The sequence below is a fragment of the Lepisma saccharinum genome, chromosome 5, assembly GCF_977018435.1.
Source record: "Lepisma saccharinum chromosome 5, izLepSacc3.1, whole genome shotgun sequence".
NCBI lineage: Eukaryota > Metazoa > Arthropoda > Insecta > Zygentoma > Lepismatidae > Lepisma > Lepisma saccharinum.
This window is the reverse complement of record NC_139233.1, coordinates 52,465,256-52,482,342: the sequence shown is the minus strand read 5'-3', so window position 1 is coordinate 52,482,342 and position 17,087 is coordinate 52,465,256. Positions and strand designations below refer to the sequence as shown.

At 34.6% G+C, this 17,087-nt stretch overlaps 1 protein-coding gene across 6 annotated transcripts in view; it reads right to left on the bottom strand.

Annotated features, from left to right (window-relative positions):
* Positions 1-17,087, bottom strand: part of kst (spectrin beta chain, non-erythrocytic 5 kst) — a 372,152-nt gene that overhangs the window by 67,291 nt on the left and 287,774 nt on the right. For all 6 annotated transcript variants that reach the window (XM_083122546.1, XM_083122542.1, XM_083122545.1 and 3 more), the window contains 8 exons: positions 14,996-15,196; positions 14,092-14,244; positions 12,732-13,022; positions 10,344-10,506; positions 9,036-9,223; positions 2,505-2,707; positions 1,333-1,561; positions 444-728 (listed from right to left, as the gene is read on the bottom strand). In XM_083122546.1, the coding sequence (XP_082978672.1) occupies positions 444-728; positions 1,333-1,561; positions 2,505-2,707; positions 9,036-9,223; positions 10,344-10,506; positions 12,732-13,022; positions 14,092-14,244; positions 14,996-15,196 (1,713 nt within the window). The remainder of the gene's footprint in view (positions 1-443; positions 729-1,332; positions 1,562-2,504; positions 2,708-9,035; positions 9,224-10,343; positions 10,507-12,731; positions 13,023-14,091; positions 14,245-14,995; positions 15,197-17,087) is intronic.

Genomic DNA, 17,087 nt, shown 5'->3' with positions numbered 1-17,087 from the left:
TGCATATAATGGTATAACTTCTACAACATAGTTTATTTTGTAAAGTGAGTGTCAAAATATGCAGTTTCTTTTTTCTAAAGCAAGATCCACTGGAGACATCTGATGACATAAATTAAATAAGGCTATTCATGAACCACTGAGAATCTGGAATGTTTGCTACTTTAGAGCAGATCAGAAAAATATAATTTATCAGTAAATTTTATCAGCATTATTAAAAATTTCATACCAGTTCTCTCTCTACTGAATAATAAAATTAGTTGGATAATGTAAATAAATACAGGCACTTTAGAATTTGATATTTCAGTATATTCGAGTGGGCCTTACAAATTGGTCCTCACTATTTGGGTTGAAAATGGTATTCGAAAGCTACTGCCATATTTGACAAAAATAAACAGCTTCATAAGATACCAAGCATAACCATGACAAAACAGTTCAAGACAAACCTTTCGTTCCTGATGCAGCTCAAGCAAAGCCTCCGCCTCTGTAATGGAGTTTGGCAATTCCGAGGAGCCCATTTTCTTTATGGTGTCTCCCACCCAGACATCCAGTTCATGCAGGTCACTTAGGAATTTGTGGAGCGTATATGATGCATTGAGGTTCTGCCGGCGGTGCTGACTCAGCTGGTGCAACTGGCGCCAACTATCCTGTAACTCAGACAGTTTGGTTCGAATCGGAGCAGCCATGTCTGGATATTTCTGTATCAATCGACGTGCCTCGGCATCGTGTTCCTAGAAAACATTTGGTAACTTTCACACTATATATATTACACAGAATTGCATGCATACCCCTCACTGCAACTGAATTGAATGTATACTCATGCTCAAACATGTACCTGCTACATGTTGACAAGTTGTTATTTGACCAATATGCTACAAATGCTTGAAAAAAAAAAAAATAGACAAAGGAGACTGGACATTCAAATTATTTTAACGAACTTCAAATTAAGTTTAGTATTTATCCCTCACATGTTTGAACCAACTAAAATTAGTATTAATTTAATTATGCATATTGGCAGTGATTATTATAACAAACAAAAAAATTTGCTAAATACAAAAGTCAGGACAGTTTCACATCTTGGCTGCAGTCAGTACAAAAGTCAGGACAGTTTAACATCTTGGCTGCAGTCAGAAAAAAAGGTACGGACAGGGTTGAAGAGAAAGGAGACATCCTTAGAATTCTGACTGGTTACCATGAAGTAATACTGCAGATGTATTTTGTGACAAATTATTCAAATATGATTGATTATCAATCCAATTTAAGAAGAAATTGTCTCAGATATGCAAATTCACATAACTAATTCTTAATAAGTGAATATAAAAAAATATGCCAAACCTTTAGTTTTCCTTCAATGGCAGTCATGTCCCTCTCCATTGCATCTTGCTTCCTTAGCAATGTCTCCACTGCATTAAGATCCTTGCCGGAATCATCCACTGACATTGCCAGAGCTTTCTCTGTGACACGTGAATTAGTGTCATCAACGTCTCGGTTGAAGCCATGGATCTCAAGTGCTCCACACAGGTGTTCTCTGTATTCTCCCAGGGCACCTTGGAGAGCCTTCCATCTGAAAGTGGCATACACATACATGTGTCACAAATACTTTGTAATTTGAAAAGTGCATTTACAGAAATTGATGTATAGTCAAACTGTCTAATATCTACTATTCTGCTGATAACTGATGTTGAGGTATCAGTTGGAATTTATTCATCAATACCAACCTATACTTTTACGGAGGTTGAGTACATATTTCAGTGTCTACAAACATGTCATGAGACAATTTTGCACCTGTATTGTATGAAAAATGGACTTAGTGAGTGATTAAATGACAGATATTTTACTACTCCGGTGTAATTCTTGAATATTGTAAAGCAAAACTGATAAATTCCTGCATGTAATTGCAGTGGAATACTTAATATTAATAAAAAATTTGAACAACTTTTAATTGTTAGAATTGTTACTTTGTCAACTTGAAAGAAATACTGTATATACATAGAGAAAGGAACAAAATGGATTGGTAAGAAAAAGTAAATAGGATTTAACAAAAGAAGTTTAAAAAAAATTTGTTACAGTTAGGGTCAAGAAGACAAAAGATAATAAGTCATGTGATTAAAAATTTAATAAATTTCCAATAAAATTGTACAGCATCAACTGGCAGGAAATAAAAACATTAGTAATATATAAATATGCTAGAAATGTATTGTGTAGCAACTATAAACATCATTACCTCTGAATTATCTGAGTTATATTCAGTATGAAGGATTTGTGCTGAACATGAAACAAATGCCTATTGCATGTTAAGTCATCTGGCCCACTTAAAAATTGTAAAAGTATTCAGACTCAAATCACAATTTACTGATGGAACATAAAAATATATGCACAATCCTCAGAAATAATTATTGAATTTCCAATCACAATCAATGCATAGTATTTGTTTTGCAAATTACAAAGGATTTGTGCCTTTCAGTCTTCAGAATCCACTTATTACTCTTGAGCTATAGAAAACTTACTTGTTATTCAATTCTTCTCTTCGCTGCTGAACTGTTCTTGTGTCACTGCGACCCTGTCTTATTAATTTGTCAGCCAAAGCATTTATAGATTTCATCCTCGAATCATCCACTCGCATATCGGAATCAACATCATCTAGCTTTCTCTGAAGAGCAAGGCAGTGTTCATAGTCTTTTCCCATGTCCCCTGCCTGGACCATCATTTCCTGTATGACAAAAGATTAGGACTATAAAAACAAATATGATGTGAATGGGGATATACTACTTGTCACAGATTCTTCCTCTTGCAAAATAGAGAAAAAGAGTGGCACAAAAACAGTAATTAGGGTTACTCATGACTAGAGGCATGCATATTTCGTTTTTGACGAAAACACGAAATGTGAAATAGTAACACTGTTAATTTTTCGTGTTTTTGAAAAGTGTGAGGTACATTTCCCTACCCTGTTTTGTCACGAAATGATGCGAAATTAACTGCAAAATGCAAAATAGACTCAAACACGAAATTTACTGTTTAAATACCGACATGACACTTTCTGAAGTCAAGTATCCTGTGAGTTATGCAATTCACGGAAAATTGATTAATTCTGCTGCAAACATTTGAGAAGCAAAAATGGACCCCTTTATACAGGAATAATCTTAATATTCTGGTAATGATTTAATGTGCTATTAGAAGGGATATGTTTCTTTTGTGTAATTAGAGGGCTGCTGGAAAAGTTTCTGCAACCAATATGAAAAAAGAACTAACTAACTAACTCTCTAGCCTTCTTAAACCCGAAGGTTCATGGCTGCAGCAACACAGGCCTTCCATCTGTCCCTATCTTGAGCAAGATCTATATACTCTTTTCCATCCCTACCGATTTCCTTTAGGTCCATCTCAACGTTGTCCCTCCATCTTCGTCTTGGCCTTCCTACAGGTCTCTTACCATCTGGTTTCCCAACAAGAATCCTGTAAACTCCTCTTTCCTCTCCCATTCGTGCCACATGCCCTGCCCACCTAAGTCTTCTTGATTTAATTATTCTAATAATATCTGGACATGAATACAAATTATGTAGTTCTAAATTATGTAACCTTCTCCACTCACCTGTCTCCTCATCCCTTTTAGGTCCAAATATTTTCCTAAGGATTTTATTTTCAAATACTCTCAATTTATGTTCCTCTTTCAATGTAAGGGACCAAGTTTCACACCCATATAATACTACAGGCAAAATTACTGTTTTGTATATTTTAACTTTTAGTTTCTTAGATATTAAACGAGAAGACAAAAGTTTATGAAGAGAGAAGTAACATGCATTTCCTGAATTAAGCCTACTTTTTATTTCCTCTTTAATATAATTTTCATTTGTTAATATTACTCCTAAGTATTTGAATTTGGAAACTGGTTCAAACGAGTTGTTATCAATAATTAGATTTTGATTATTACCTAACACTTGGTTTCGGCCTGTAAGCATATATTTAGTTTTCTCTTTGTTAACTTCCAAACCTATCTCTTTAGCAGTTTTGAAAAATATTTTAGCATTATTCTTAATTGTATTCACATCATCCCCCAGTAAGTCTACATCATCTGCATATGCTAACAACTGAGTCACACCATTTAATTTTAGTCCTTCTTTAGTTTCGTTTACCTTCCTAACAGCATATTCTAAGGCAAAATTAAAGAGCAATGGAGATAATGCATCTCCTTGTTTTAACCCATCATGAATTGTAAATTTGTCAGACATATTATTACCCAGACAAATTTTACTTTCTGTTTCACTGGTGCATATTTTTATCATACTAACAAGCTTCTTAGGTATTCCAAACTCTACTAATATATTATATAATTTATCTCTTTTGACCGAATCATATGCTTTTTTGAAATCAATGAATAGCTGATGGACATTTTGATTATATTCCCACTTTTTTTCAAGTGTCTGTCTGATGTGAAAAATTTGATCTGTAGTTGATCTGTTACGTTTAAATCCACATTGATAATCACCTATAATTTCATTAGCATATGGGGTTAGTCTTGTTAAAATAATGTTAGACAATATTTTGTATGTCGTTGAGAGTAGAGAAATTCCACGGTAATTACTGCAGTTCATTTTATCACCTTTTTTAAACACGGGAACAATTATGGATTCTTTCCACTGTTGAGGTATTTCTTCTTTATTCCATATTAAACAAATTAATTTATGAATTTGACATATTAATGAATTTCCACCATATTTAATTAACTCAGCTGGTATTAAATCAATGCCAGGTGCTTTGTTATTCTTTAGCCTTTTAATAGCATCTTTAACTTCCGTCAAGTTAGGTTCTGGAACTAAAGGTTCTGCTGTGTGGACTTCATTTACTTCTGATTTATCTCCTACATGGACATTTAAAAGGTCATTAAAGTAGTTATTCCATCTATTTAGAATATCGCTTGGGTCAGCTAGAAAATCACCGTCTTTATCTTTTATCAAGTTTACTTTAGGTTGCCACCCCTTTCTAAATTCATTTACACCTTTATATAAATCTCTGATATTTTTATTTTTGCTGTTTGTTTCAATTTCGTTAATTTTGCTTTTCAAGTAATCTCTTTTTTTACTTCTAAACGTGCTGTTAACTTCTCGCTTTATTCTATTATAATAGTTTAGATTTGTATCATCCGAGTTATTTAACCACCTAAGTCTAGCCTGATTTCTTATTTCTATTAGATTATGACATTCACTATCAAACCATGGCTTACTTTTTCTTGGTTTATGGTAACCTATACTTTCTTTAGCTGCTGATTCTATTGCTTTACGTATGTGCTCCCAATTCTTATTTACGTCTGTTTCATTTATATTTTCATCATCATTTAAATCCTGCAAAACATCAAATCTATTTGACAGTTTAATTTGGTAATCTTTCTTAATTCTTTCATCAACAAACTTTCCTGTATCAAATTTTATAACTTTTAGATTTTGTTGCTTATGATTTATCACTGAGAGTCTTTCTCTTAATTTAGCAATTACTAAATAATGGTCACTGGCACAGTCAGCACCTCTATGTGTACGAACGTCAATTATACTAGTATGCCTTCTCTTATCAATGAGAATATGATCTATCTGATTATGAGTTTTACCATCTGGAGAAGACCAGGTATATTTATGGATATCTTTATGTTTAAAAGTGGTACTTTTCACAATTAAATTTTTTGAAGTTGCAAAAGTAATCAATCTTATACCATTATCATTACTTAATTCATGAAGACTTTCTTTACCAATCGTGGGTTTAAATGTCTCTTCTTTGCCAATCTGTGCATTACAGTCACCTAACAGAATTTTCATATCATACTGAGAAAATTTATCAAAGACCTGTTCTAACTCTGTATAAAAATCATCTTTAGTATTATCATCTTTAGTGGCCGCGGTGGCTCAGTCGGTAACGCATCTGACTACCATGCTCAAGGTCCCGGGTTCGATCCCCGGCCGGTTCAAATCCGGGAACTTTTCTAACGATGGAAGCGGCCCCGGCGCCCACCCAGCGTCGAATAACATGGGTACCTGGGGGAAACCCTGGGGGGTAAAGGCGGTCAGGGGCGTGATGCTGATCACATCACCCCCACTCACGACCGGATCAAGAAAGTGTGGGGCGTTACCCCCACACCCCCTATACGCCTTCATGGCGTAGTGCTAAGCACAGGGGAACACTTTACCTTTTTTATTATCATCTTTATCTTCCGTTGGTGCATGTATGTTTATTAAAATAATTTTACACCACCTACCCTGTAAAACTGCATATGATATCCTATCATTAATAAATTCTACTGTTTTAAGAGCCGAGATAATTCTATTATTTATGAAAAAGCCTGTTCCAAAATTATGATTTTCAGTACCACCATAGAAAAAAGTAGAATTTTTAGTTTTACAATTCCCTTCTCCTGGCCACCTAACTTCCTGGACAGCTACTACATCTAATTTATACTTCACTATCTCATTAACTGTACACTGAAATGCCCCAGGCCGGTAAAGGCTCAGAACATTCCAGGTGCCTAATTTAATATCCTTATTCCTAATGAAGATCTTATCCTTAGTCCAGGGACCTCCCAAAGTAGTCCCCACCCGGAGATCCGAACGGGGGACTATTTTACCTCCGGAATATTTTACCTTGGGAACATCCATGGCCTTATATTTCTGTTTCTTGACATGTCTTTTTACAGTGCAGAGTTGTCAGCTCTACGCCTAACCCCCAATATGAATGGAGGAACTACTACACAAGACAAACACAAACATATTAGACAGCACAATTACTACACAAGACGAACACAAACACATCAGACAGCATAACTAATGAAATAATATGAAAAAAGACATGTGAAATTCTGGGAATGGCTTTAATGTTTTTCAAAATATTCACCCTTAATACTGATACACTTTTGCATATGCTCAAACCAATTTTGAAGGCATTTTTTCCACTCTGAAGCTGATACCTCAGAAACCGCTGTTCGGAATGCATCAACAGTTGCTTCAGGCGACACAATTTGCTCACCACGCATCTTATTTTTCATGTGTGGGAACAAAAAGAAGTCATTAGGTGATAAAACAGGTGAGTACGGGCAATGAGTAATTAATTCTACATTTTTACTGGACAAAAAATCAACAGTTTGGTGTGCTGAGTGGGAACTGGCATTGTCGTGGTGAAGAATAATGTGACGATTTGGGTTTGTTTTATGCAAATCATTGATAACCTCTGGCAAACAAATTGTTGTATACCACTCATCATTTACAGTCCTTCGATCTTCTAAAGCTATTGTTGCCACATGTACGGCATTTGCTTGACAGCACTCCTCGAACGAACAACTTCTGTTGGTTTTGGCTCACTTTGAAACACCCAAGCAGTGAATTGCTGTTTAGTTTCGGTTTCGTATGAATAGATCCAAGTTTCGTCCCCCGTAACAATGTAGTACACCAAATTTGACTTACCTTGGTTGAATTTTTTGAGCATTTCTGTACACCAATTTACATGAGTCTGTTTTTGAGCTTCGGTCAAGTTGAGTGGGATCCAACGGCTTGAAAGTTTCCATAGGTTCAGATGACCATGCAAAATCGTATGTATTGCTTTCATGTCAATGTTCAAGGATGGCTGAATCTCATGGTATGTCACATGCCGATCTCTCTCAATCATTTCACGCACAGCATCAACATTACTGGCAACAACAGACGTAGATGGATGACCTTCACAAAATTCATCACTGAGAAATGTGCAACCATGCTGGAATTCGGAAAACCAATTGTACACTATCCTATTGGATAGTGTTTCATCCCCAAAGTCAAATGAAGTCTCTCGATGCATTGTTTCGGTGTTAAACTACATTTGAAAACAAAAAATCATTGCCCAAAAGTGTTCACGAGAAGTTTCCATTTCTCACATGAAACTACTCCTTCAAACTGCTGTGAAAAATAAACGAATAGGCTTCAACAAACAATCAAAGATAATTTAAACATAAAAATGGTCTATTCTTCCGATTTTTATAATAGCGGAACATTAGCGCCTCTGTTAGTGGTAATTTGCAGAAACTTTTCCAGCAACCCTCGTAGTGCAGTTTTTAAATCAAATTTGGGAATATATTCACATTCTTAAAACCAAAATGTCATTTAATATGCTGCTTTTTCACCGCTTTTGAACCCGAAATTGACTGTTTTTGTATAGAAATTTTGCTTTTTTATTTACCACAAATATGTGCCTCTACTCATGACATTTTCTGTTACCCTGACATACAGCAAGACAAGTATAAGATTTACTTTCCTGTGCAAAATCCTGAAATAAAACAGATGTTTATTGATGCTGTGAAAGTAAACGTATGTTTTGATTCCACTTTACGCTCAGATACAGGTTTATCGGCACTAGGCCTATTGTTTGAAGGTAAGGGGGGAAGGGAGCAAACCACTGAAATGTGCCCCACCAGGAATTGAGCCAAGGACTATTTGATTACAAGTAAAAGTGTTAACCACTATGCTACTGGGGAGGCGTATCAATTAAAAAAATAGAATTCAACGTCTGAAGTAGGAGCATGTTTTGGCAAGTAAATCACATTTTCTTAAACACATATAGTAGATGTTTTCATTTGTGGAAATAACTGATGTGAAAATTAATTTCCACCCCAAACCCATTTTCTGTTAATTCTGTGATCACCCAACATAAACTATTCCTAGTAATCCTCCCAAGAAATATATTTGCTGAAATTAGATCTAATTTCACCTAATAGTGACACCTTTGAAGAGGAACTTTAACATACAATTCTTATACATATGCGTAAGCAAATTACTAACTTTCTCCATGACAGTTATTTGTAGAAGCTCTATCAACTTCAGTGGCCCCTGCCACATCCACTTGGGAACTCGTTGCTTCACAGGGACCACCGAAATTAATAGAACTTTTACAAGTAAGTTTCGTGGCAAAAGTTAGTAATTTGCTTATGTGTATGTATTATACAAATGCATCTTCAATTCTCCAAAAATGAATACAATTCTTCTTAATTGCAAAAGTCATCCTATTATGGCAAGTGTTACCTCTTGCTGTATTGTTACCTTGTCTCTAATCCAGGCCTCAATCTTTTCCACTTGATTGTTGAACTCCAGGATGTCCTGAGCTTCTTCCAGACCACGCCCTCTGTTTGCAGACTCCAGCATGAGAGTCTTCCACTCATGCAGAAGATGCTCCAGCTGAGATCTGATCTCCCGGGATGCTTTGTGTCTCTTAGCGAGCAGAGTTTCTCCTAAAAATTATTCAGAAGATTCACATTACAATATAATAGGGATGGACTAAAATGAATTTCTTGCTAATACCAAAAAGGTGACAGTATAAAATTTATTGATACTGATAACTAATATTCAACCAATGCAATGTAAAATCACAAACATTCCAATGGAGAACCCAATGGAGCATTTCCCTTTATATTTAACGTACGTAGTCTGGCAATTAAAACAGGGTTTACCATAGAAAAAGAAACGGCAATTTCGAGTGCATGATTACTTAACAAATAACAAAATGGTAGGATTTTGCACTACAGGACAAGATGTGCTATAAAAAATTGTTCCATTTACTAAGCATATTCTTAGACATTATACATTGGCACAGCAGTTATACACATATTTAAAAAAAATGAAATTTATGGAATTTGAAAGCATTACAAGGAAACAAAGGTTTCAAATTTATACCAATTCAGGTTTGAAAATTCTGGCTAATATTCATGCATCAGAAATACCCCCTTCACTTCCATAATACGAATGTAACATGTTGTTAATCAGAACACAATAAAACTAAATTTTTCAGGTTTCCAAATTGTATTGTCAAGAATTAACATGGAAGAGTAACAACAACAACAACAACAACAACAGAAGATGAGGGAGCCATGCCAGTCTACCAACCATCTTACCTGTTACTAAAAAGTAAACAGTACTTTGATATTAAGACACACTATATCTGTATCTTACTTTCTAATTGAGTTATTTTTCATTGTCTTTCTACCTCTTGGGCTAATTGTGGCAATAAGGTATAATTAAAAAGGCAAAATCTTATGCCATGTGTTCTTAACACAATAAACTATACAAGGACCATTGGCTACAAGCATACCTTTCAAATATAACCAAATTTTCAAACTTACCTGGGTTCTTCATTAGATGTTATAATGAGGATGAATGATAAATTGATGAAATGAACGGTGGGATAAACACAAAGACATTCACCTGCCTTACACAGGGTTTGAACATGGGACTTTTAGCTTCATAGCATATTATGCTGACCACTCTGCCACATGGCTATAATTCTCAATAAATTTTAAAACAATAGCAAGGTGTACAAAGATTCATTGCACTTTAAAGAAAATTTATAATTACCTTTCTCTTTGACAACTTGAATACGGCTCTCGTTTGCTGCCAATTCTGCTTCAAATGCCTGGTGCTTCTGAAGTTTCTTTATCTTGTCCTCCAAACTATTCACTTCACCTTTGTTTGCTTCTGCTTCAAGTTTCTTCTTCTTCTCATCAATCCATGATTCAGCCTGCAGAGAAATAGTGCGTTATAACAAGGATTAAGCTGCCATGTGGAATTCCAGACAGCATACAAATGAGCTGCACTAAACAGAAAAATTATCAACATAGTAGAGTCCAGATTGTGCACTCAGTCATAATTATTTTATTTTCTCTTACTATATTTACAGCTTTATTGTTACAGACATCTTGAAGCATGATAATTATAAAGGCTGCCCTCAGATGTGAAATTAAAGTTAGAACAAAGGGATTATTCTTTTCTGTAGGTATTTCAGAGGTGTACAAGGTAACTAAAAAAAACTGCATCAGATATTTCCTGGACACTTTTTCAAGATGATATTTGAATTGCAGTAGGATGAGATTTTATTAAATACTTTAGGCATGTTGTTTCAGGTTATCAAATCAGTAGACAACTTTAATTTGTTTACAACTAGTCTCTGTATAAGTGGACATAAATATTACTTCACATACACAAGGCTATATATTTTACAAGCTTATTCAAAAATTGCTACTTCGAATGCACCCCAATTGATTCTGCAAAGTAGAAAGGGTTCTATTTGAACATATATATAGATTGATAGACCATGTAAAAATTCCAATTCTTGGGAAGGTTAGAACAGATCATTTTTTTTAAAATTGGTTTTAAAAATCAATAATAAATGAATCGGTGAGACCAAGGGAAAGATTCCACTCGACCTTACTTTCGCGAAATAATAATAATAATAATAATAATAATAATAATAAAAAACCTCATAGCAACCAAAACTAAAAGCCGGATGAAGAAACTTAAAATTACAAACTTATTCATCATAACAATAGTAACAATATTCCATAAGTGGTTTGTTTTTAAAACCTTTATTTTAGATCTGATATGTATTGAAAGTATTCAGCCCATTTTGTTCAAAAAGGCGAATCTTTCCCTTCTTGGTTTCACCGGTTCAAATGTGTTTAAATACAGTAAAAACTGCATATCCCGGAACCTCAATAAGAAGGAAACCTGTAAATACAGAAAAATGTCCCCAGAATGGACCGATTTTATACCTGGAAATGACCTGCTTAAGACGGAAACCTCCTTAACGTGGAAATGGAACACCATTTAAAGACCAACGAGATGTTTTTATTCTCAGTAAGATGGAAGGAAATTTCTTCCTTTATTTTTTCGCTCGCAAGAAAACAATGCAATACTGTAAGTGGAACACGCCTCTGTTGCCTGTCGATATGAAAGAATGCGCTACAATAATCATAGCTGTTACGATTCCGTTCCTTTCTTTCATCTCTTACCCTCTTTCTCCACCTTTCTTTGTCTATTTCACCTCTGTTCTTTCATCACCTTTCTATTTTTCTTGTTATCTCTCTTTGTTTCTTTCTTTCTTCTCAATCTTTCTTCACCTCTCTTATTCCATCTTTCAATCTTTCTCTTTCCCTCTATGCACATCGTGCTACGATGCCAGGGGTCTAGGGTTCGAATCCTGGCATGGGCATGGATGTTTGTGAGTGTCCATTTTACTTTGCTCTTTGTGCCACTTTTGGCTAATTTGCGAAGATGGGGGTGAGTGATGATATGATGAAATCTCTGTTATGCTTATTGCGACTGTATCGCATTTTTATTCATGTACGTACATGCATTAGTACTCTACATTATAAGTTATGCAAAATGTAAATCTGTCTTTCCATTATTTCCTGCAGTGCTCTATACTGTATTTAAAGTCAACCCTGTATAAGAAGGAAAACTCTTAAGTGGAAAATTTTGCTCGGAACCATCATGTTCCGGGATAGACAGGTTTTACTGTATATAATACTGTTTCTCTTAATGTAAAATAATAAAATATTTTGCCTATATTATGGTACGATTATGGTTGCCAATGCTATAGGATTATTAAATATTAGAAGTCAATGCATGTTACATGCCTTTGAAAGTTTTTAGTGCTTGTTACCATGCCATTTTTTTGCACATTTTCATTGCCCTTTTGCCTTTTTATTTTTGCAGTACTTAGTACTTAGAACTCCAGGATGTATACAACAAAATAAATATCTATTTCTTTTTTAAATGTTCCATATTTATTTATTTAGCGTGGAACACACAATTATAACAGGGGATGGGATAGATTAATTGGGTACTCTATCCAATCCCTACTTGTGTATAACATGTAGTAAATAAACAGACAATGCTGACGGATAGCTTAAAGGTAATTCCAAAATCATACAGTGGGTACTATGAGAACAAAAACGAACATACCTCAGAAACATCCCGAACAAACTGGACATGCATCAAATTGTCAGCCAGGCGCTGCTTCCTGACACTACACAAATCCTTCACCCTGCCTCTCCTCTGCACAACTTCATCCATGCGGCGAAGAATGTTATCGCTGTCAAAGTGGTTCTGTTGCACTAACTTGGCACCATGTTCTTGAAGAGCTGCAACCTTCTCATCCTGAGTAGCCATGAGCTTCTCAAATGCCTCATGCTTCTTCACCTGTGCATCCACTTCTTCCACAGTTGTTCCAAATTCAGTGTTGTTCAGGGCGATCTGCAAAGCAAGTGACTCTTGATAAATGAACAATTACATCTGATTGTATTCTCCATTAAATGTGAATGAAAGAATACATAGTATGATCAGACAACAAGCATAATTTCCAGTCTTCTAGCATAAACTTACTCCACATCCTTGTTTTTCTGATGGGAGCATATAATTTATATGTTGTTCCCAGTTACAATTTCTTTGTGTACATGCACCATAAAAATACACCTTTCTTACATTTTACCATAATTAGGGCTTGCAAGATAATGACTAAAAAAAAAACACATAGTTGCATCACGTATTAAAATACAAGCTTGAAATTTTTATTCATGTATTTGTGAAAGTACTTGAATACCCCACCACAGACATTTGCTGGTTTAAATTACTTTCTTTTCTACCTCTATCATTTGCCAAACCAAAATTCCTGACATTTTCATGAGCATTTAAGTAAGCTATTTAATCAATACATATAAATAAGTATTGTAGCATTGAATAAGTTTATTGTACATTGTTGAAAATAAATGAAGAAAAATAAAATACCATTTTCAAAAGAAATATTCTCCCAAAAAAAGTACTGTACTGCACACACTTAGCACCATGTGATTTTCATGTGTTTTTGCATCTGACCAGGGGGAAAAAGTAATTTGCATCGTAAGCAGCATCATTCTACAATGAAGGGATCCAAAACTGGTGCCTTTCTGAGACAAGTGTCTCAACAATGGTGGTAACTACGTATGTTAAATAATAAATAGTGTATGGCAAGTGCATCAAATGGCAATGTAAATGATTTGTAAATATATTCTTGTTTATCTTAATAGCTCATTGAAACTTACTTTTGATAACCCTCGTACAAACCTCATAGTCAATTACAAAAATACAAAAAGGTTGAGGAGAAAAACAAAAAAAGAAAATGGCACCAAATTGTAAAAATTTGGACCAATGCATGGATATCTAATGTTAAACAACACATGGTTAGATTGTGACAGAGATGTCCATTACTATCCCACTGTGTTAAGACACAGTTTCAGTGCTTCATATAAATAGTTATATATGCTAATAAATTAGACTGCAGCCTTACCTCCTGGGAACTACTCAATGTGTCAATTGCCTTGGCATCTCTTAGGAAAAAGTGCAGGTCGATCAGCTGGTCCAGGTGCACCTTCTTATGCTGCCAGGCTGCATGGAGTTTCTGTCTCTCTTCAAGCAGCTGGTTGTACTTTTCTTCAATTTCCTGCAACCACAAGAAAAATTTTTTCAGCAATTAATTTAATGAAAGGATATTAATCATATTTGTTGCTTGAGTAAGTGCAAAGGACAAAGATTCAGAAAAATAGATTGAATTAATTTGTAATTAAAGCATTTTCTTAATACCAAATTATCAAATCCAAAATTATTGACTTTTTCATGAATTTCTTTTTTTACATTTTCTTAACCTTTATTTATACGAACCCTACTTAGCTAAAGTTGGAAATTAGCAATTAAGAAAATACATATTTATGTAATGAAAAACACCTATGAAAAAGCCAGTTAGGATAAAAACTGCTCTGTATTTAATATGAGAATTAGACTTGCATTATGCATTAATCCATTCTGGACTGCATTTTGGCAGACTTGCGAGGTTCTGGAATCTGGACTCGCATCCAGCATAATCTCATGTGGGACTCCTGTTGTCATTTCTAAATATTTGTGACAGTCCCTTCATCCATCTTATCTTACCACCACTCATCCTCATCTTCGTGATTAGCCAGGGCAGAAAAGTGAAGTAAAATAAACTAAATCAATCAATCAGTCATTTTGATAGCAAAAATTCTTGACTGCAAGTATAATTTCTTGACTTTTTATTGACTACTTGTTGATTTCTTTACTTTTTCTTGACTTTCTTGACTGGTAAACACCCTGTTAATATATGGGCTAATAAAGCTATGCTCTGCTGAATTGCATAATTCTACTGCCATAATAAATACAATATAAATTTCACTCGCCTGTTGTGCATAATGACCACCATGGATCATTATCTTTCCCTGCTGCACCACCTGCTGGAAGTTCTCTTCTCTTGCTTCGATCTCAGCTTTCACTGCTTCATGTTCTGCTTTCAGAGTCTGGGCACTCGCTGCATCCCTCACCCTCTCCTCCGTCATCATGGTGGCCCTTAGACCCTGCGCCCAGTTTATCAAATCTCGAACCTACATGAAAAGAAAAGATAATATATACAAATACATATAAAAATAAAAGATGCTTGCTAAAATAACTAAAGGCCAGTCTAGGCAGGCACTTATTTTTTTTTTTGGTTACTCAAGCCTTCATCACATCCTTCCTCAGGATTTAAGGCAAGAATGGTAAAACTATGAAACATGTAAAAGGTAAGTTGGGTTAAAAGAGGTTAAAAATGGAAGATAAAAGACTTGCTTCCTACTTCATCGCAGACTGGTAGCCAAGACATTGATGTAGGACACTATACTCATGAATGGGTGCCCCAGATTTCTTTGTGTAATCAATTTCATCCAAATTATCTACACACACAAACACATACACACACACAAATAGAAGAAGCTTATCAATTTACAGCTATTTTTATGGGTTGTTGCCATTTATCATGCAAAAAAATCATTCATTTTTGTCACTGCTGCTACATTCCACTGTTCTAGTACTCTTTTTTTTTTTAACTGCTTTGGTCAATTTCTATTTGCCATAAATTTGTCCCCTGGCTATTACATTCCTTTTTTTCCTTATAATATGGAGTGGTGGAAATAGTACATAGACATAAGAAAACAATGGCTGGGAGAAGTTGGAAAGAACAGATGTAAAGGATGTTTATAAACTTCTGTTACGGGGGCATTCCAGCATTACGTGTGTAACATTTTACACACAAAATGTAAGGTTCTAGACATGAGATTGGATTAAAATATTTATAACGAACTGATTTCATGGAATTATGAAGTACTTTGTGGTATCTGCTAACAAATTAAACAAAAATTAGTGTGATGGCATAGGCTGAATGCATGAAAATCATTTGAAAATATAGCAAATTTTGACTTCAATTGTCTGTGAAACGTATAGGCTGCAGATGTTAGTAACTTTTATTGGTGAAATGTGCAAATTATATGGATACACAAACATCTAAACCTTAATGCAACCAAAAACAATAACAATTTCCATGTTAATTCATTTTGTTATTAACATGGAGTAGGACCATATTTTGTGGAATGTCCCTACAGCACTTCTCACAACTATTTTTATACACTCAAACATGAAATACTTTCTTGGATGTTTGTATAACCAACTTTTCACAATAAAAAATACGAAATGTAATTGCATATGGCTCTTATCTTAAACTTTTGATGTTTTGATTCTATTTCCAGGAGTTTAAAAATGGCTCAACAAATGGGTTTAACTCATGCTTGGAGAATAAAAGACATGGTAGTATAATAAATTCATGTAAGCAAATTACTAACTTCTTCCACAAGACTTAATTATAATGGTTTCTATTCATTACAGTGGCTCCTGCCATGTGGATGGTGGTAGAGGCCACCAAAATGAATAGAACCATTAAAATAAGTCTCATGGATAAGTTTAATTTAGTTTATTTGCATCCAAGGACTACCGGTGTGTACGAATAACAGTACATGGTAATATAGGACATATCAATACCTTACAATACAATACTACATTAATAGATCTTACACATACAAATACAAAATACATAGCCAAAAATTGAAAAAATTGGGCCTTACTCTGGTATTACCTACGTATATCAAAATCACAAAAAAAAAGCATAACATGAGAAGATATAGAACACTACAGCCTACTTCTTGGTGACACTAATTATCCAAGTTTATTTGACATTTAAATTTACAAGAACAATATGTGATTATACTACGTTATATACATTTTGTCTTATGAAAAAGTCGCTTCCATGTATTCAGCTATAGAATAAAAAACATGCTTCAGAAGCATCAATTTTATCTTGTGCTTGAATATGATCAATTTTGGTTCTTTCCTCACATCTTGTGGTAGTTTATTGTTATTAGATCTATGGAAGAGTTTAAGGGGCCTTTCTTACATAAGTTAAGGTGG